Source organism: Lipotes vexillifer, unplaced genomic scaffold, assembly GCF_000442215.2.
Source record: "Lipotes vexillifer unplaced genomic scaffold, Lipotes_vexillifer_v1.1 scaffold1129, whole genome shotgun sequence".
NCBI classification, from domain to species: Eukaryota; Metazoa; Chordata; class Mammalia; order Artiodactyla; family Lipotidae; genus Lipotes; species Lipotes vexillifer.
In genome coordinates, this window is record NW_006789022.1 from 1568306 (window position 1) to 1589220 (window position 20915).

Consider the following 20915-nt stretch of genomic DNA (forward strand, 5'->3'; position numbering starts at 1 on the left):
TCTCTAGTTGCAGCAAGTGGCGGCTACTCTTCGTTGCGGTGCGCGGGTTTCTCATTGCGGTGGCTTCTCTTGTTGCGGAGCATGGGCTCTAGGTACACGGGCTTCAGTAGTGGGGGCTCACAAGCTTAGTTGCTCTGCGGCATGTGGCACCTTCCTTACAACAGGGCTCGAACCCGTGTCCCCTGCGTTGGCAGGCAGACTTTTAACCACTGCACCACCAGGGAAGTGCCCAGTCTCTTTTTCTAAGAGTCCCACTTTCTCCCATAAACTGGGACCCCTGCAGGATAGTTACAGAGAGTTCTTCTGAGTCTCTTCTTTTTCCCTTAGCTCTAGGCTTAGCATTTTAAGGGGTCAGATGAGGCAGGAGTGGCTAAAATGTACTGAGTTCCTACTATGGGCCCAACACCACGCTAGACATTTTTACAGATGTGGCCTTGTTTAATGAAAACAGCACTACAGTTTTGTGAAATAGGTTCTATTATCCCATTTTACAGCTAAGAAAACAGGCTCAGAGAAGCTAAGTGAATTGCCTAAGGTCAACTTACATCTAGCAAAGGATGGGATTTGAACTTAAAACCCAGCCAAGTAGCCAGGGTTGGATGTGCTGGAGATGGAATGACACCAGGGAAACAGAGGCAGGAATGGTGGGCAGCAGGCCCAGCCCTGCTCTGGAGACAGGGGCTGATTTCTAGTCCTACCTTGGCCTCTCCTATTGGGAGACTGTGGGTGAAACTTTGTCCATCTCCAAGCCTCAGCGTCCACATATGGATTTGATGCCCCTTGGAGGTCTCTTCCAAGTGAATGTTGCAGAAATCGAGCTGGATGTGAAGAGCTCCTGGCCCTTCCTGCAGGACACTCCCTTACTTTCCCTGCCAGCTAGTGGCCAAAGGGCAGGGCCACCTATTAGGTGATGGTTAACTGGACCTCACACCCCATCTATAAGGAGCCACACCAGCTGGCCAAGACTCCACAGGATGCAGTGTGTGAGGTGCTTGGAAGGGTGCTGGGGGCCACTGCCCTTTTTGGGACTGGGGATCATCCTGGGCCACTTTGCCATCCCCAAGGGGACTGACCTGCCAGCCCCCAGTGCCTCAGCCTCCCAGGACCTGGACCTGGAGATCCTTGAGGCTGTCATGGCACAGCTCGAGGCCAACAGGATCCGGGAGAACCTTAGGTGAGAGGCCTGCCCATGTGCCCCTCCTGTTTGCCAGAGGCTCCTCCCCGACCCTGGGCCCACCATGCAGAGAACTCTCCAAGGAGCCGCACCTGGCCACCAGCCCCCGGGATGAGGTGCTGGTGCAGCTGCTACTGCGGCGCTGGCAGGACCCGGAGTCGGGCCTGGACTCAGCGGGTCTTCTGAGTACGAGGTGCTGCTGTCCTTCCCCAGCCAGAAGCAGCCCAACCGTGTGGATGTTGGTGAGGTCCTGCTCTGGCCTGGGGAGGCCTGTGGGCTGGGGGAGCTGCCGGACCCAGCCCGGACGCTGCCCTCTGTCCACAGCGGGTCCTGCTGGGGACATCCGCTTCTCCTCCCAACGAAGTGAAGAGAACCTGACTGGGGAGCAGGGGGACCCCAATGTGGTGCCACCATATGCTGCCTATGCTCCCCCAGGAACCCCTCAGGTGGGCCTGGGACACCCCCTCCCCACTGCCGTGGCCCAGCTCCCGCTGGCTTCTACCCCAGCTGCTCCCATCCTGACCCACGGGCAGTTGAAGAAAAGTGCCTCAACTGGGGCCCAGCCCCACCCAGAATTTACTTGCTTCCACACTCCACTAAGACTCCTTTTGCCCATCACTTAGTCATTCAACAAACACTAATTGGCCCTGCTCAAAGCCAGGCCTGTTACAGGGTACCTGGACACAGATCAAACCAGGTGTGACTTTGTCTTGGGGAGCTTATAAGCTCTAGGCGAGGTTGGGGGACAGAATCTAAATCCTTCAGCCTGCCACTCAGCCTTTCCCCTTCTTTCTTGGGCCTGGCTCTAAGGGTCACCTTCTCTGGGGAACAGGGCCACCTCGTCTACGCCAACCGGGGCTCGGAAGAAGACTTCATGGAGCTATACCATCAGGGCATCAAACTCCAAGATAGCATCGTCCTGACCCGCTATGGGGGTGTAGGGCGCAGGGCTAAGGTAAGCAGCAGCCCCCAGTGCAAGGGGTTTGGTGGGGAGGGGGACTGGCAGTGGACAGGAGGATGTGCGGGGAAGGGGCTGCTTCCACCCACCAATGGCCTGTTTTGGCACTCTGCCCAGCCAGGCTCTAGCCCATTGATTGGCCCAAAGAACACTTAGGTGCTGTGTGACCTTGGATATCTCCCCTAACCTCCCAGAGCCTTGGGAAATAAAGGAATTGGGCACATTTTTCAGCTTTGGTATATTCTGGAAGTCTAAGTCCTCCTGTGACGTAGTTCTTCTGAACATTCGACTTAAATCCCTCCTGTTGTCCCCTCCTCCAAAACTTGCTTCTTTTCAACACAAAATTTTGACTGAGGGCTTCCCTGGTGGTGCGGTGGTTGAGAGTCCGCCTGCCGATGCAGGGGACACGGGTTCGTGCCCCGGTCTGGGAAGATCCCACATGCCGCGGAGCGGCTGGGCCCGTGAGCCTTGGCCGCTAAGCCTAGGCGTCCGGAGCCTGTGCTCCGCAACGGGAGAGGCCACAGCAGTGAGAGGCCCACGTACCGCAAAAAAAAAAAAAAAAAAAAAAAGGTATAGAGTGGGAGCAGGGACCAGGGAGTTAGTCTTTAGTGGGTCCAGAGTTTCAAATCTGCAAAATGAAGAGAGTTCTGGAGGTGAATGGAGGTGATGGTAGCACAATAATAGGAATATACTTAATGCCACTGAACTGTATGTTTTAAAATGGTTAAGATAGTAAATTTCATGTTATGTGTACTTTATCACAATTTAAAAAGAAGTAAAATAAATAACTAAATAAATAAATAAAAGAAGTGCCCATGATAAGAGCTGGGGGTAAAAAAATGGAAAGAAAAGAAAGGCGAATAGGTGTGGTGGAATTATACAGATTATGAAACTTCCAGTTTAAAAAAAAATGCATAGAGTGAAAAAGTTTTCTCATAATGCCATCCTCCAAAAACGTAGCTTGTTTGTTTGTTTATGGGATATGTGTCCAGAGTTTCTTTGGGAAGAAGAACATATGAAGATATATTCTTACTTTCTTCTCCTTTTATATAAAAGTAGCATAAAAATCCTGTTCTGAGCTATGCTTTTTCACCTTAATACATCCTGGAGATCATTCTCAATTGGTACAAAAACTCTGTCCTTGATCTTTCTTTTTTTTTTTTTTAATGTACTGTTTTGTTTTTACTGTCCTAAAATATATGTAACATATATTTTACCAGTTTACCAGGTTAACCATTTTTAAAATGTACAATGCAATGGCATTAAGGATATTCACAATATTGTGCAACCATCATTACTATCCATTTCCAGAATGCTTTCATGAGATGAAACTCTGTACCCATTAAACACTAACTCCCTCATTCTCCCTCTGCAGCCCCTGGTAACCTCTATTTGACTTTTTGTCTCTATGAATTTGCCTCATCTAGGTACCTCACATAAGAGGAATCATGTGATATTTGTCCTTTTGTGTCTGGCTTATTTCACTTAGCATAATGTTTTCAAAGTTCATTGATGTATCAGAAGTTCACTCCTTTTTAAGAATCAGTAACATTCCTTTGCACGTTATATACTAGGTTTTCCTTATCCATTCATCAGTGATGGACAGTTGGGTTTTTTCCACCTTTTGGCTACTATGAACAGTGTTTATATGAACATGGGTTTAGAAGCACAACCTCCTTCTTTTATACAGCTGCATAGTACTCCACTGTAGGGTACCTCCAGTTATTTAATGACCCCATTGATGAGCCATTGCCTAGGCTCAACAGTCTTTTTCTGTCTCAAGCAGCACTGCAACAAATGACTTGTGTAAGTAAGTATCATCTTGCCGGTGGGAAGACAGATCTGTCCTGGCTTCCACAGTGAGGGAGGGAGGCAGAGGAACGAGATGTGCCCCCTTCTCGCCCCTCCCTAAACACAGCCTCCTCTGCCTTCTGCAGGCTGTGAATGCTGCCAAGTGTGGGGTGGCTGGGGTGCTGGTGTACACGGACCCTGGAGATATCAACGACGGGAAAAGCTTGCCGAACGAGACCTTCCCGCACTCCTGGGGCCTTCCTCCCTCGGGGTTGGAGCGGGGCTCCTACTTTGAGTATTTTGGGGACCCCCTGACTCCTTACCTTCCAGCCAACCCCTCCTCCTTCCGCCTGGACTCTGACAATGCCTTAGGATTTCCCCCAATTCCCACTCAGCCCATTGGCTTCAAGGATGCAGAAGTCCTTCTCTGGTGAGCTTTTGCCCTGGGGTCTCCTTCCCACTCTCCAGTGGCCCCCAGACTTCAACCCCCGCACCCATATTTGCTCTGATGGGCCTCCCCAGCAACCTGCAGGGAACCTCAGCCCCAGCTGCCTGGCAGGGAGCCCTGGGCTGTGACTACAAGCTGGGGCCCGCCTTCCGTTCTGATGGTATCTTCCCAGCAGGCAGGTGAGATGGGGCCCCCTCCTGCCCCAACGCTCCCCTTCTCTTCCCTTGTTATGCTTCCTTGACCCTGGTTTCCTCAGTGCTCACTTCAAGGCCTGGCCTTTCCCTTTCTCCTGTCTCCCGACCCCTCCCTGATTCCAGAGTATCTGTCTTGTCTTTGGGGAAGCCTGTGAAACAGCTGCGTGCCTCACAAGGCCCTGTGGGGTTCCCCGCCACCTCATCTTGGACCTCCATTCTCCAGCCGCCCCCTCTCTTGAACACACCCAGCTCCTTCCCACATCAGGGCCTCTGCACTTGCTGTTGCTGCTGATGGGAACATCCTTCCCCACGCTCTGTCATTCCTGGCCTGCACTAACCTCCCCACCTGCCACCAGGTACCTTGTCGGTGTCCTCCCAAGCCCTTCACTGCCTGCAGTTGTTCACTTCCTTGGGGTCTGCCTCCCTCAGGAGAGGGAGACCCCACGAGGGTGGGGTCCACGTCTGTCTCAGTCATCACCCAGAGCCTGGTACACTGCTGGCATACACTAGGTATCCAATAAGTGAGTGAGTACAAAGGAGAATTGGAATCAGAAGAGCTGGGCTCTAGCCTCGCTGTCTCTCCCGGTATTTCCAGGCAAGTGACCTTGCCAAGTCCCTTTCCTGCTCTGGGCCTCAGTTTCTCCTACTTTGGTGGAGGGGAAGACTCCTAACACCCCTACGCTCCCCCAGCCAGGTGACCGTGAGTGTCTACAACCGCCTGGAGCTGCAGAACTCCTCCAACGTCCTGGGGATCATCCGTGGGGCCGTGGAGCCTGGTGAGCGCCGCCTCACTGCTCCCTGCGCCCCCAGGACCCAGCCCTGCTCTGAGAGCCCCTGACTACGCCCCCTCTGCCCAGCCTGGCTGCCCCGCCCACCCTCATTCCTCCTCTTGGGCGTCTGACACTGCTCCTCCCGCCAGACCGCTATATGCTGTATGGAAACCACCGGGACAGCTGGGTTCACGGGGCCGTGGACCCCAGCAGTGGCACTGCTGTCCTCCTGGAGCTCTCCCGCGTCCTGGGGACTCTGCTGAAGAAGGGTGAGCGGATCCTGCTCCCCTGGTCCAGGGACTCTCTCCCCAGGTCGCCTCCAGCCCAGTCCTCCCGGAGCTTTTGGGAGTCCTGTCCCGCCTCCTCTCTCTCATTCTCCAGTCCCCACTTGAGCGAAGCTTGAGGGCCCTGGGGGCAGACATGCATGGACACCAGCCCTGGCCTCGCTCGAGTAGTCCAGTGTTGTGCAGGGAACTTGTGCAATACCTTCTGAGGGTTTCCTGGGCCCCTCCAATGAAGCGAGGCCAGATGTGGCCTCGAGCGAGGCAGTGCCCAGGCTCTGCCCTCAGGGAGTCTCAGCCCAGTTGAGGCAGGGGTGACGGACAATCGTCAACTCAACAAATATGTCCCCCATGGCTACTATGTGCCAGGCCAGTTCTAGGCACTGGACATCCCCCAGTGAACACCAGAGTTCATGCTGTAATGACAACTGTGAAACGTGCTATAAGGAAAAATATCTACCAGGCTTTCCAGCTGCAAGCCAGAGCTCAGGGAGGCGGCAGTTCTGGGAGCGGTAGGGGTGGAGATCCAGGTGGAGGGCACAGCATGTGGGAAGGAGCAGCTGGACCAGGTGGCAGAGCTGTATATTTCCTAAAAATAAGGACATTTTCTTTCATAACCACAGTGCAATGCTCAGAATCAGGAAATTAACAATTTTGCCAATTGTTCTGAAAACTTTTATTTGTTTTTAAATGGGCAAAGTACTTTATTTATTTTATTTTACTTTTTTGGCTGCATTGGGTCTTCGTTGCTGCGTGCGTGCTTTCTCTAGTTGCTGCGAGTGGGGGCTACTCTTCGTTGCGGTGCGCGGGCTTCTCATTGGAGTGGCTTCTCTTGTTGCGGAGCAAGGGCTCTAGGTGCACGGGCTTCAGTAATTGTGGCACATGGGCTCAGCAGTTGTGGCTCACGGGCTCTAGAGCGCAGGCTCAGTAGCTGTGACGCATGGGCTTAGTCGCTCCAAGGCATGTGGGATCTTCCCGGACCAGGGCTCGAACCCGTGTCCCCTGCATTGGCAGGCGGATTCTTAACCACTGCGCCACCAGGGAAACCCAGCAGGCGGATTCTTAACCACTGCACCACCAGGGAAGCCCCTGTTCCAATAACTTTTAGAGCAAAAGAAATTTCTGGTCCAAGAACCAATCCAGGATCACACGTTGCACATGTAGTAGTTGCGTGGGTCATTTGTAATAGTTTCTTAGCTGTTCTTTCTTTCATGATCCTGATATTTAATTTGTTGACTGTCCCTCAGTTTGGGTTTGTCTGATTAGATTCATCTTATGCATTTTTGGCAGAAAAAAAATGGGAATTTTTCACTGCAAGCATGTAATCATTTTATACTTAAAAAATTTTTTTAGGGCTTCCTTGGTGGCACAGTGGTTAAGAATCTGCCTGCCGGGCTTCCCTGGTGGCGCAGTGGTTGAGAGTCCGCCTGCCGATGCAGGGGATGTGGGTTCGTGCCCCGGTCCGGGAATATCCCACATGCCGCGGAGCGGCTAGGCCCGTGAACCATGGCCGCTGAGCCTGCGCGTCGGAGCCTGTGCTCCGCAACGGGAGAGGCCACAACAGTGAGAGGCCCGCGAACCTCCCCCCCCCCAAAAAAAGAAAAAAAAGAATCTGCCTGCCAATGCAGGGGACACAGGTTGGAGCCCTGGTCCTGGAAGATCCCCGGGCCGCGGAGCAACTAAGCCCGTGCGCCACAACTACTGAGCCTGCGCTCTAGAGCCCGCGAGCCACAACGACTGAAGCCCACGCACCTATAGCCCGTGCTCTGCAACAAGAGAAGCCACTGCAGTGAGAAGCCTGTGCACTGCAGCGAGAAGCCTGTGCACTGCAGCGAAGAGGAGCCCCCGCTCGCCACAACTAGAGAAACCCTGCGTGCAGCAATGGAGACCCAACACAGTCAGAAATGAATAAATAAAATAAAATAAATTTTTTAAAATTTTATTTATTTGGCTGCACCGGGTCTTAGTTGTGGCACGCGGTATCTTTTCGTTGCAGCATGCGGGATCTAGTTCCCTGACCAGGTATCGAACCCAGGCCCCCTGTGTTGGGAGCGCAGAGTCTTAACCACTGGGCCACCAGGGAAGTCCTTATACTTAAAAATTTTGGTTTAAAACAAAAAGATGAGGAATGATCAAAGGGGACTGAGTTGCGTCCAGAGACGGGAGCACAGCCAGGAGCCCATAGTGCCGCGGAGCGGGAGGGGGAGTCTGAAGGCGGTGAGGGGGCAAGCAAGGACCTCGGAGGCTTCCTGGAGGTGGCTGAGGCCTGTGGCAAGAGTAGTGAGGGCACAGAGACTGGAGATGGAAGTCAGGCTGCGGGTGGCTATGAGAAGCAATGTGGGGCATTGGTTAAGCCCCTGGACTCTGGAGCCAGGCCTTGGAATTGAACCCTGGCTCTGCTGCCTACCAGCTGTGTAATCCTGGCAAGTCATTAAACTTCTCTATGGCTCAGTTTCCTCAATGGAGACAGTCATAGCCTGTCCCTCATGACATGTTGTAAGGATTGGCTCAATGTGGATAACGCTCTAAGGAGAATGTGAATGTATCATCGCCAAGTGAAGATGATTAGGGGAGAGTTTTGCATAGGATGCACGGAGGAGAGAGTTGGGGGACCTCTAATCAGCATAGCCAGAGAGAAGAGGGGGATAGGGCATTCTGGCAGAAGGGACCACCGGATGGAGGGAGCTCGGTGTTGGCGACAATGTTGGGGGCTGTCACAGCAGCGGAGGGGCGTTGGTAAAAGGAGGATGGAGCCTCAGGGAAGGCTTGGCCAAGGAGGTGCCAGGACCTACCTCCAGTCGCCTGGGCCCCGCCCGTTCCAGCCCTCCCTCCTCTCCACATCCCCAACCTTCCCCCTAAGCCACCCCAGGGTCCGAGGGATCTTGCCCTCCAGCCGTTTATCCCCCTCCCCAGGCACCTGGCGCCCCCGAAGATCAATCGTGTTTGCGAGCTGGGGGGCAGAGGAGTTTGGGCTCATCGGCTCCACAGAGTTCACGGAGGTGAGCGAGCCCCGCAGCTCGCCGCTCGAGGGGGTTTCCGGGGCAGGGCAGGGCGGGGCTGACGGGGTCCCACCCACCTGCAGGAGTTCTTCAGCAAGCTGCAGGAGCGCGCCGTAGCCTACATCAACGTGGACATCTCGGTGTTTGGTATAAGGGGCGGCTGGGCTGACTTGGGGAGGAGGGAAACGAAAGGGCGGGGCCCGAATAGAGTCTTTCTCGGATCCCCTCACAGCCAATGCCACCATGAGGGCGCAGGGGACGCCCCCGGTCCAAAGCGTCATCTTCTCTGCAACCAAACAGGTGGAAATGGGAGGGGCTGGGAGCTGGGCTGGGAGGAGGACGGGCGGGGCGGGGCTACACGGGGTAGGCGGAACTGGAGCTGATACTTATTAGAAGGGCTGGGGGGTGGGACTGAGGCTGCGGGGTGGGCCTTGTAGGACCCGCAGGACTGTGCGTGGGCTGGAAACTTGGGTGGGCAGAGCGGAGGACCAGCCTGGTCGTTGGGCCTGGGGAGGGGCCAGCCCCGCGACTAGATCCCCCTGCGCTCAGATCTGCGCACCAGGCTCCAGCAGTCTCAGCATCTATGACAACTGGATCCGATATTCCAACCGTAGCAGCCCGGTGTACGGCCTGGTCCCCAGGTGAGCCCAGGGCCGGGCTGGGGACTCTGGGCTGGTGAGCTGGCCCCGCGCCCTGCAGCCTAACCATCTTCCTTCCCACAGCCTGGGCACTCTGGGTGCGGGCAGCGACTACGCACCCTTCATTCACTTCCTGGGCATCTCCTCCATGGACCTATGACCGGGTAAGCGGACACCCCTCCGTCCCCCATCCCGGTTCCTTGCTCCACCAGCCCCCTCCTCTCCTTCGGGCCGCTCCAGTGCAAACTGAATCCGGCTCCATCACTCAGTAGCTGTGCTACCTCAGCCAAGTTTCTTTACCTCTCTTGAGCATGTTCACCCTCATCTATGTTATTTTATCAAATTTAAGATACAACTGAGTATAAGATGCACTGTTATGATATGCACTATTCAGGAGGGAAAAAAGCACTGTCAATTAGTTGCAGGATGACACTGACTGTAAGAAGCATCCTGATTCCAGAGATCTTAAAATGTTTATCTCAGAATAGATTAAATAACAGTATAAACCAGGGGTGGTCTGAGGATAAAATGAGATAAGGGATGCAGAGTGCCCAACCTGTCTCCCTGTTTGATGCTCCAAAAGGCCCTTTCTCCCCTCCATGGCTGCACCACTCTTGAGTGGTGGAGTTGGGATTTGAATCCTCTTGTCTGACTGCAAACCCCAGGTTCTTCTCCTTCATGTGAAACGGGAAACTGGCACCTGACCCAGCTTTGCCACTTATTAGCTGTGTGATGTCAGGAAGGTTACTTAACCTCTCTGAGCCTGCTTCCACCTCTGTAAAGTAGGAATCCTAGAACCTTCCTCACAGCTGTGGTGACAACTGAATTGAAATAATGTCTCTACATTGTACACTTCCTTCCACTACCCATCCCAAGCTTGTCACCTCTGGGTCTTGTTCCCCCAGAGCAAGACCTCAGCCCGGATCTACCCTACCTACCACACAGCCTTTGACACCTTTGATTACGTGGACAAGTTTGTGGACCCTGGTGAGGATGAGGGCAAGGGGCATCCTGAGGCTGGAGGAGGATGGGCTGAAGACTGAGCCCTGGCCTTGTTGTGCTTCCTGCAAGGTTTCAGCAGCCATCAGGCCGTGGCCCAGACAGTGGGCAGTGTGCTTCTCCGGCTCAGTGACAGCCTCTTCCTGCCTCTTAATGTCAGTGACTACAGCGAGACCCTCCGCAGCCTCCTGCAGGCTGCCCAGCAGGACCTTGGTGGCCTGTTGGAGCAGCACAACATCAGCCTGAGTACGGAGCCCTCCCAACATTGAGGCATGGGGAGCCCTGCACCTCCAGGGCTAAGATGCTGGCTGTTCCCCACAGGACCTCTGGTGACCGCAGTGGAGAAGTTTGAGGAGGCAGCCACGGTGTTGGGCCAACACATATCAGCACTGCAGAAGGGCACCCCCGAGTGAGCAAGGGCTGCAAGCAGGTGTCTGGGAGGGCGGCATCCAGGGCAGGATGCAGGCTGGCAGCTGGGCTGCTGGCTGTAGGGTGACCAGAGGGCCCTGTCACCTCCAGCCCCCTGCAGGTGCGGATGCTCAATGACCAGCTGATGCTCTTGGAACGGACTTTCCTGAATTCGCAAGCCTTCCCAGAGGCACGCTACTACAGGTGAACCTATCCTGCAGCTCTTGGGAGGTGCAGTGAGATAAGGCTTGGCAATGGGCACCCGCCGGAGGGACGAAAATGTCAGTTTTGCTGGCCTTTAGAACACAACCCAGTCCCTTGAGACAGCTGGGGAGTCAGGCTCAAAGGATGGGAGGCAAATCGGTGAAGGTCACCCTGGGACTAGAACCTACATCTCTTCCCACCACCAGTGGAGAGGGGCTTTTGTGCCTAGCTGTATACAGGAGCTGTTCCGGGCTGAAGCTCCCCTCTCTCCTGGCCCCTGAATGGTCCTATCCTCCCCCATTTCTCCTGTCAGCCATGTGCTCTGGGCACCCCGCACCGGCTCTGTAGCCACATTCCCGGGCCTATCCAATGCCTGCTCCAAGGCCATGAACACAGGCCCCAGATCTGCAGCCTGGGCTGAGGTGCAGAGGCAGCTCAGCATCCTGGTGGTGGCCCTGGAGGGCGCAGCAGCCACCCTGAGGCCTGTGGCTGACCTCTGACCCTAGCCCTCATTCTTCAGCTCCCATCCCCACCCTTTATCCTAACCCTCTCCCACTCCAGTTTTCTTTGAGTGTGTCCCCGTCTCTCCTGATGCTAGGAAAGGGCACGACCACAGGACGCTCTCAAACTTCTGAGGCAACAGCTCAGGGCCCCACCAGTGCGGACACTTGAAGGGAGTGACAAGCCCCAGATGAAACCTTCCCTCTTCCTCACTCTTGGTTGGCAGAGGGTGAACAGGAGATAGCGATGGTGGGGATAGCAAAACCACCAACTGCTCTTGGTGGTGGGTGGGTGAGGATGGGACGCACAATGGCAACCTTAGATATCAACTCGGAGGCCACCAGAGCTACTCCTCAGTGACCAGCAGGGAAACTGAGGCCCAGGGTGGATAGGGCATTGCCCAATTTGGGTTCCGCTCCCCGCCACGCACCTAGCATGTCTCAACTCCTCCCTGCCCTCCCGAAATAAATTGAGTCTAGCTGCTGTCCCTGCAAGACAAGTTCCTTTCACTTATTTATTTATTTTTAGACATTTTATTTATTTATTTTTGGCTGCGTTGGGTCTTTGTTGCTGTGCGCAGGCTTTCTCTAGCTGTGGCTCGCGGGGGCTACTCTTCATTGCAGTGCGCGGGCTTCTCGTTGAGATGGCTTCTCTTGTTGCGGAGCATGGGGTCTAGGCGCGCGGGCTTCAGCAGTTGTGGCTCGCGGGCTCTAGAGCACAGGCTCAGTAGTTGTGGCGCACAGGATTAGTTGCTCCGCGGCATGTGGGATCTTCCCTGACCAGGGCTCGAACCCATGTCCCCTGCGTTGGCAGGTGGATTCTTAACCGCTGCGCCACCAGGGATGCCCAGCGAGTTCCTGAGCGCTTCAGCCCCAGTCCTGGGGCTCTGGGAGACTGCACAGCCCTCCTCATGCCGCAGACTTGGGTCTGTCCACAGCCTCATCTTCCTCCTCTGCTGTGACCACCTCTTCCAGGGTGCGCCCTCCAAGCTTGTTCCCCACCAGTACTTGGCAGGTCCCGGCAGGTGGCAGCCCCTCCTCAGTGTAGCAACCCCTCAGGAACACAACTCTCTCCTGTCCATCTAAGGGCAGTCCATGGGCCTGGCACAGGTCCCGTGCCTCCTTGGGCCCATCCAGGGCCAGCAGGTGGACCATGAAGCCCAGGGGCAAGGTCTGGCCTTTGGGAGTGCTCAGGGCACGAGCGAGGCGGGCCAGGGCTCCCCGGCGGGCACGGCCCACATGGCACTGCACGGCGCAGCTCTGCAGGTAGGGCAGGGTCCGGAGCAGGCGAAACAGGCGTGCAGTGTTGCCTTCGCGGAAGGCAGAGTCGACTGCCAGGGCGGTGCGCAGGGCTGGGCAGGAACGCAGGGCAGTGGGCAGCTGCAGAATCTCGTGAAGGGCTTCCACCGAGCCTGTGAAGGTGGGAAGCCCGAATGAGGATGCTGATTCCTTCTGGAGCAGGCCCACCTTCCGTGCCATCCCCTTAGGTCTCCCCCTATCTCCCCTCCCACCTGCTCGGGTCTTCGGCCACGCCACCTCCTTCCGGCCCTCCACGGAGCTCATCACCCTACCTCACTCCCCCCCCCCCCCCCCCTCCCAGTCTGGCCACGCCCCTCTCCCAGGCCAAGCCCACCCTCCCTCCCCCTTTCCCCCTTGGCCCCTTCCTAAGCCATATCAGAATTTGTTGCCAGAGGTTCAAGAACCCCTTCAAATAGTCTGGGTCCTCATAATAAAGTGAGGCAGTGTCTACAGAGGAAGGAAACAGGCCCAGATAATTTAATGACTTGCCTCAGACTGCCTTAGAGTTTGTATGTAGCAGAACTTGACCCAACCAAATCTGAGTTTTCTGACTTCCAACCCAGTCCTTTCTCCACTGCCGTAGCTGCCCCACGATTTGGGAGTTGCTTCTGCCACATCCTCCTCTGTCCGCCTGGTGAGGCAATTATTTTGTCAAATTCTGCCTCTGCTCCCCTTCCAAGAATCACGACACCGGAAACTTGGGTCACTTTTTGTAAACTGAGGCTTCTGACCCATTAGTGGATTGTTAAGTCAACAGCATTTTATTACAATTAAGTAGAATTTATTAAAATGCACCATCCATCCATAGAAAAGATCTAGTCTTGAACCTTCTGTTTCAGATACGTTTGTTAGCCTATGTGTTCTTGGCTGCTTTGTAACACTGACTGAACTGGAGGTTTAAAATAAAGCTTGAAAACCACTATCTAGGTCAACTGTCCCATTCTAACCCCATCCCCTCCACTTCTGTAACGAGAAAACTGAGACCCAAAGATGGGAAGAGACAGGCCAGAAGGTCCAAGTAGGGGCTCGGTGCATCTTGTGCATTGGCCGAGACACACATTTAGGAGGCAGGGATGGAGAGGGAGCTACTGGTGAGGTTTTAAAGCTTCTCCTTCCTTTCCCGGCCTCCACTGTCCTCACGGAGGGCCGCCTGCCCCTTGTTCTATCGCGGGGACACCGACTCACCTAGGTTATAGAGCAGAAAGAGGCCCTGGAAGGTGGCCTGGCGGGGGTGGGGCCCGGCGCCCAGCGCATAGCAGCGCCGCAGAGAACCAAAGCCCTCCTGCACCTGGGCCTGCAGCAACATCGGGTCCGCTGTCCCGTGCACTGTGCTGGGTCCGAGCCGCGCCACCACTGCCAGCAGCACTGCCAGCGCCGCTTCCAGCACCAACGCCGCCTCGACGTCGCCCGCGCCCTGAAGGGCCAGGTCCAGCCGCACAGCGCGCAACCGGTCCGCCACGAAGCTGGCTACCTCTGCGCGGGACGCGTCGGTGCGCTCCACCACCTCGCTGGCCAGGTAGCGCACGGTGGCCAGCAGCACGGACGGCGGACGCAGCTGACTCGGTGGGGGCCGGATCTTCCCGGCGGCCGGCCGGCTGTACTCCTTCACTGCGCGCTGCGGGTCGGCTCGGGGCCTGTGCCCGCGACACCCCGGCGCCACCTCGAAGCGGTGCAGGCGGCGCTCCTTTTCGCGCTGGGCGCGCTCAGCGGCCGGACACATGTCCACGCACGTGCCCACGGGCAGCTCGTAGCCGGGCATGGGTGGGCTGGGGGGGAAGGATGGGCGCGCAGCATCCCGTGGACAGGTGCGGCCACTCGCCCCATCCTGCGGGAGAGCACGCCAAGGCCGGCGGAGGCTCAGGGGAGGCGGGGCGGGGCCGACCCCGACGGGCCCGCCTCCCGGCCCTGGTCTAAGCATCGCCGCCGCCCGTTTGGCTCCGCCGTTCTCTCACCGAGTCCTGTGGCTTCCCACAGATCTTCGAGCAGGCCTCCCGAGATGCTCTGCGTTGTAGTTCAGGGTCAACACTGTACCTCACGCTCAGGACCAGCTAAAGCCCGCCCATCATGCACCTCTGCGGTCCGGGCCACTCCCATGATGCACCGGTTTGTAGTCCCTCCCGCAACCAATCGCTTTGTAGGAGAGGCGGGGCAGGAGTGGGGCCACGCCTTCCCAGGCTACAGCCCTCTGAATCATCACGGTTTGGCTTTGAACCACGGGCCCGAAGTGCGTGCACCCGCTTTGGTTCCTCTTCACCCAATAACCTGACTCAAGGGGCCTTGCTGTCATTCTCTAATGTTTCCCTGGAGACTCTTCTCCCTATTTTCTAGATCAGGGGTCAGCAAACTTTTTCTGCAAAGGGCCAGAACAGTAAATGTTCTGGGATTTACAGGTCGTAACCAGTCAACTCTGCAATTATTCAACTGCTGGTGTAGTGAAAAAGCAACCAGAGACAACATGCAAACAAACAAGCCTGGTTGTGTTCCAATAAACTTTTATTTTTTAGATACTTACATTTCATGTAATTTTCACCTGCCACAGAATATTATTCTTTTGAATTTTTTCAACTATTAAAAAAAAGTAAAAATTCTTCTGGCTTGTGGGCCTTACAAAAAAAGGCAGTGGGCCATATTTGGCTGCGGGACATAGTCCGCAGACCCCGGTTCTAGATGGATAAACAAAGAGCCTAGGGACCAGAGCTGCTGCTCACATATCAAGATAGAGACAGGCAGGATCAGACTTGTGAGTCCCTGATTCCAAGGTGGCAGGTGTGGTCAGGGAGCTGAGATTCATTATTTGTCTCATTCTTGGTCCAGTTACACACAGAAATGGCCTCTGGAGTTACAAGACCAGAAGATCAGGCCAGGCACCAGGGAGAGGAGAAGAGGGTGGCTGGCAGTGCTGGAGCTAGAGTCCTGGGAAAGGGTCCTGTCCCGTCTCAGGGTGGGAGCTGGGACAGATGCAGGTGCAGGATTTCCTCTGCCCGCTTCAGGTACTCAGCAGCCTTCTTCTTCACACCCTCCCGGCGGGCAGGTGATGGGTCACCTGTGAAGACAGAATGGCTCAGCAGAAGTACCTGGGCTCAGAACCCCTGGTCTAGCCCCTTACAGTTCAGAGCATCACCATGTGTCTTTCCCTGCTCCCTGGGAGGCAGATATATTCTCCCCATTTTACAAATAAAACTGAGGCCACAAGAGGTAAAGAAACAACCCAAGGTTATACAATTGGTCAGTGAGGAGCAATTCTGATCCTTGACTTGTTTTTTACTTTCCTCTCTCTTCACTGCACCAGCCAGTACCCCAGGCCTGACCCTCCGCCCTCCAGTCCCGCTCACCAGAAACTCCCTGAAGCAGGATGTGCACACCATCCCGGTAGCCCTGCAAAGCTGCAGGGTAGGCGCCTGCCTTCTCATCCCGCAGGGCCTGGGTGATGAGCTCTGTGGCTTCGCTCAGATAGGCAGGGGTGGGCCCTCCTTCCTCGTCCTCTTCCTCCGCCTGCCCTCCTGGCTCCCAGGGTTCCTGGTCCAGTCTTTCAGATTCTGCCTCCAATGCTGCCAGCTCACCCATGTGGGTAGGACTGGGGCCTACACCTTCTGCAATCAGATATGGAGGACTCAAGCCAGACTGGACCTCCTATTCCCAGGGCCTGCTGTCCATCCCCAGACCTCTCTTGCCCACCAACCTGTCCTGGGTTCTTCAGTGCCTGAGCAATCCAAAAGCCACTTGTACATAGCACACTAGCCATTATCTATTTGATTGGTGGAGTTCGTGTACTTTGGTAAAAACACCCTTACTTCCCTAATTCATTGTTTCCCTTTCCTTCTTTCTTTTTCTTTCTTTCTCTCCTCCTTTCTTTCTTTCTTTCGAGGTATAATTGATTTACAATATTATATACGTTTCAGATGTACAATGTAGCCTAACCCTTTCTTTAGGTTCACGCTAACATTAGTTTGCAAGCTCTGGGTCACTGGTTCTACTTCTGTCCTGACTACGCTTGACCTATAAATCCAAGAATTTCCTCCATAAAGTTTAACTGAAGGACGCTAAACCAACTATGCCAGGTCAAGGCATAGTTGAAATGCTCCAAGCCTTGTAATCTTAGGATAATGGATCCAGAAAATCTCAAGGCTTTTTTAAGGTCTTACAATTTCAGTTGAGGCCCCCAAATGTGAAGACAGTGGGTGGTAGGTATTCGCACATTCCAGAGAGAAGGGCTCTTATATCCTCTAGGACTGGCAAAGAGATGGTTAAAGATGCCCTCCATAGCTTACACAAAAGAAGGCTAAAGATTTGGTGAATCTTTGATGAAAGGGCCTTTGAAGGGAAGGTGCAGGACTGGGAACCACCGCTGCACACCACTGGCCTGGAGAGGGAAGGGTGGGCCTCTCTCCAACCCTACCCAAGGGACCCCATGTGGAGACCAGGGGCCTCTTACAGGAAGGGGAGGTGACATCTCACTTCCCAGTTCGACTACAGCCCTCCCTGTGTTGCTAATGGAGCAGAAGACGGAAGAGTTCTTGGGATGCCCTAGTACTTGAGTTCAAGAGCCCGGTGTATGTGCTGAAGAGAGAGAAAGCGCCGGCTTCTCGCCTGGAGAATTCCGATGGTGAAAGGCTGGCTGGAGGTGCCCACAAAGTGGGGCAAGGGTAGAAGGCAGCATCTGAGTGAAGTGCACTTCCAGGCCTGGTGTGGGCAAGGGTTTAGGAGTTTGTCCGTGGGCCAAGGGAATGTCTTATGGGAGCTGCCTTTGAGGAGTCTTGACAGGCTCCTGCCCAAGCATCTGGGCACTGGGTACCCCAGGGGGCCTGGCTGGGGCAAGGCAGAGTATCTGGATGCCCGCCTACCTGTGGCCGGTTCATCAGCCATGGTGACACCATTCTTGCCTTTCCCCTCCAGTCCCTTCTTTCCCTTGCCCAGCCCTGGGAGCGGGGCACGGGGGTAAGAAGAACGAGAAGAGTAAAAGGACAGTCCTCACACCCATGTCACCATGGCCAAGGGCAGTCAGGCCTGAGCTGGCGGGGACGTGGATGGGAGAAAAGTGGATGGGAGACTGAGGTCCTGATTTGGATCGGACCCCAGAAAGCTAAGGGCCTACCCAAGAGGTGCACCAAGGGAAGCCAACAAAATGGGCTTAAAAAGACTGCTGCGGAATCCACAATGAAACTGCTGCATGATGATCCAGAAGTGCAATCAGCCACTTCAATACCCCAGTTGCAGTAACAGCATAAACTTGGAGAATTTTAAAACGGAAAGACCCCATGTCTCAGAGCCTGGGATGGTCAAGTCCCTGATCTGACAAGGAGCTCAGGACCAGGGCCTCCATGGGGGGCCTTCCACCTCTGGTGCCCTCACATGTCAGTGGCTGCTCCAGGGGCCTCCTCTGCTGTCCTCTGAACCCAGACCTCCCCTCCCTTGACCAACAGGGCCTCTTGGCAGAAGATCTACAGCCAGACCCCAAGCTAGCCAGGAAACCCCACCTTGGGGTTCCAGCAAAGGAACTGAAACCCTCCCAGGGCATGGTGGCATCCTGCTGGTTCCACAGCTTTCTCAGGGAGAAGATGCCATGGTGGGAAGTGGCCCACTTCCTCCGTGGTTGCTCACTGTACAGGACCGCCCAGCTCGCCAGCACGGGGGAAGGTCACTGCTTCTAATTCACACCAAGGCTGCCTTTCACCCACAGGGGCCGCCTTTCTCAGATTTACACGGGCAAGGTGAGGCCAGCCAGTGGCTGTGCCCGCCTCTGCCTCCCTGCCCCTAAGGACCTCCTGCCCAGCTACCCCTCTCACCCCACCCCTCACTTGTCCCAACTTGTTACCTTCCTTGGAGAAGGGGTCAAAGAGGGCAAGCTCAGCCTCGGTGAGAGGGCCTCGGCCGGGGGAACTGGACGCCTCCTCGGTGCTCCCACAGTTAAAGAGGAGATCCAGGGCCTCCTGGGCAGGGCTGGATGGCAGGGGGTCCACTGAGGAATAGATCATTGGGGACACTCATGCCTGCTTTTATTATTTCCCAGCTTTCAAAATGTAATTACCCTCTCGCTGTATCCTTTCAGCAACCACAGGCATACATAAGCCCATTCTTAGGGTTTGTGCCCATTTTACAGATTAAGAAGCTAAAGCCCAGAGAAGGAAAATGACCTGTGCAGAGTTCCTCAGCAGGATGGTGGCAGAGGAGCTGGGAAACACCCCAGGCTTTTCACTGAGGAGGGAGTGGTCCCCACCCCCCATATACACATGCTCTGGGCCCAGCCCTGGCTCCTTCTCCCACCCCATGTACCTGGCACCTCCAACTCCTCGAGGCCCCTCCTCTCTGCAGGGAGCGGCTGGGGCAACCAGGGCTCATGAGGCTGCACCCGGGGTTCATCAGGGGGCGGTGTGGGGATCAGAGGGGGTGGCAGGATATGCACGTCTCTGGACATCTCGGAGGGCCGTGTCACCTCCCCACCCTTCAGGAGAGAAAGACCAGCCAGGGGGAGTCACAGGGTGCAGCCTGGTGGGCAGGTAAGCTTCCCAGGTGCAGAGGACAGGCGAGGAGCAGGCACACGTACCCGGAAGAACTCCTTGAGTTGGGGGCTGTTGTTGAGTGCGGGGATGTGCACAGTAAAGCGAAGCAAGTCCTCGGCCCCCTTTCGCCGCTCCTCGATCACCGAGGCTTCAAACCGGCCTGCACCCGCCAGGACAAGGGGCAGGGAGAGAACAGTGACCCACAAGGGCTTCTGGCCCCCAGGCCAATTTTCCTGGTTCTGAGGAGCCCACTGCCCCCCTCCCCATTCTCCTAGGAATCTTCCTTGGCTCTGCCTGGGGTGAGGGTCTTGCCACGAGGGACCAATCTCCCTATTCATCCGTTTACCAGATGTTTGTTGAGCACCTACTATGTGCTAGGTTCAGAAGGTGAATGAGAGAAAAGCAAGGTCTCTGCCCTCATGCGTATCACATCCTAGACAGGGGGAAGCAGGCAACCAACAGGAAACAAATAATTACAGGTGGTTTTGATGTATTAGGGAGGAAAGTAAGACTTAGAGAGGGTAGGTGACTCACCCAAGGTCACACAGCAAGTAGCCCCATTTTTAGTTTCACTGTTCTGGTCTAGGTATCATGCAGAGTTATTTAACTCTGGGCTAGTTATCGTGCTGTCAGGGTGGGTAGCCTGCTGTGCTTCGCATTACCTGGCATAATCTGCCAGGAACGAGCTTTCACCTTGCTACAAAAGAACATCTCCTCTGAGTCTAGAGATACACTTAACAAGGAATATGAGCCTCACATATAATTTACAGTGTTCTAGAAGCCACCTTTTTCCTTTTTTTTGGCCATGCTGCACCAGCTTGTGGGATCTTAGTTCCCCGAGCAGGGCTCAAACCCGGGACCACAGCAGTGCAAGTGCCAAGTCCTAACCACTGGACCACCAGGGAATTCCCGAGAAGCCACATTTTACAAAAGTAAAAAGAAACAGGTTAATTTTAATTATACACTCTATTTAACCCAGTATATCCAAAATATTCTCATTTGAACATGTAATCAATATGTAAATTACTGAGATAGTTTACATTCTTTTCTCAGTGTGTATTGGACCGGACAGCACATCTCAGTTCAGATTAGCCACATCTCTGGTGCTCCTCAACCACAGGTGGTCCGTGGCTGCTATTTCTGGACAAGTGCAGGTCTAGAGGAAACACTGGCTTGTGGCTTGGAGTTCAGGTTCTGCCATTTACAGGTCAAGCCCCTTCATCTCCCTGAGCCTCAGTTTCCTCATCTTGAAAATGGGGCTAATGAGAACAGGAATGTTAAAGGGCTCAACACACAATAAGGGCAGAGCAGTTTCCCCATCTGTCAAATGAGGCCATCTCTAAGGGCCCTTCCAGCTGTCTGAAATACGTCTTTGCCAGGAGTTTCAGGGTCCCTCTATCCAGCCCTCACCAGCAGGGGTCCCCTTTGCTCAACGCCCTCTCCATCTTTGGCCTGAATGCTGGGATCAAGACTCACCAAACACCTGGGCGCGGGGGAAGGCAGGGAACTCCTCCAGGCGGCGGAAGAGGTTGCGGTGAGTATAGGCCAGGTCTCCATGCAGCTTTCTAAAGTCACTGTACCGCTTCCAGACCACCACCTAAGAGGGACACGTGACTCGACAGGGCTGAACAACGGTAGGAAGTGGCCTTCCCCACCCCCAGCCTGGCCCCACACTGTGTGTGCATTAGGGCACAGCAACCCCTCCTCCCAGGGCCAGCGAGGAAGGGGAGCTGGTCTCCTGGCAGAGTTACCACC

The 20915-nt window shown here is 55.0% G+C and overlaps 3 protein-coding genes across 4 annotated transcripts in view; 1 reads left to right on the top strand and 2 right to left on the bottom strand.

The window, feature by feature from the left end:
- The first annotated feature begins 974 nt into the window (after positions 1-974).
- Positions 975-11385, top strand: NAALADL1 (N-acetylated alpha-linked acidic dipeptidase like 1). Its single transcript, XM_007462025.1, is given in 20 exon segments — positions 975-1174; positions 1245-1351; positions 1354-1416; positions 1499-1620; positions 2007-2129; positions 4070-4353; positions 4446-4550; positions 5256-5341; positions 5485-5604; positions 8530-8615; positions 8699-8762; positions 8848-8915; positions 9165-9256; positions 9338-9406; positions 9408-9417; positions 10159-10240; positions 10325-10498; positions 10574-10661; positions 10772-10864; positions 11178-11385. Coding segments are annotated over 20 exon segments (2223 nt in total). The 3' UTR covers positions 11365-11385.
- Positions 11386-12273: 888 nt separating this feature from the next.
- Positions 12274-14561, bottom strand: SAC3D1 (SAC3 domain containing 1). The gene is made up of 2 exons (XM_007462026.1): positions 13849-14561; positions 12274-12776 (listed from the first exon to the last, which is right to left on the bottom strand). Exons 1-2 carry the CDS (start codon positions 14420-14422, stop codon positions 12274-12276), a joined length of 1077 nt encoding a protein of 358 aa, XP_007462088.1. The 5' UTR covers positions 14423-14561.
- A 581-nt stretch (positions 14562-15142) lies between these two features.
- Positions 15143-20915, bottom strand: part of SNX15 (sorting nexin 15) — an 8464-nt gene continuing 2691 nt past the window's right edge. Inside the window, exons 3-8 of one of the 2 annotated variants that reach the window (XM_007462027.1) lie at positions 20637-20757; positions 19205-19320; positions 18934-19102; positions 18476-18619; positions 15996-16253; positions 15143-15706 (exon numbers count right to left, since the gene is read on the bottom strand). In XM_007462027.1, the coding sequence (XP_007462089.1) occupies positions 15600-15706; positions 15996-16253; positions 18476-18619; positions 18934-19102; positions 19205-19320; positions 20637-20757 (915 nt within the window). In that variant the 3' untranslated portion in view covers positions 15143-15599. The remainder of the gene's footprint in view (positions 15707-15995; positions 16254-18475; positions 18620-18933; positions 19103-19204; positions 19321-20636; positions 20758-20915) is intronic. The other variant, XM_007462028.1, reaches the window with a different exon arrangement.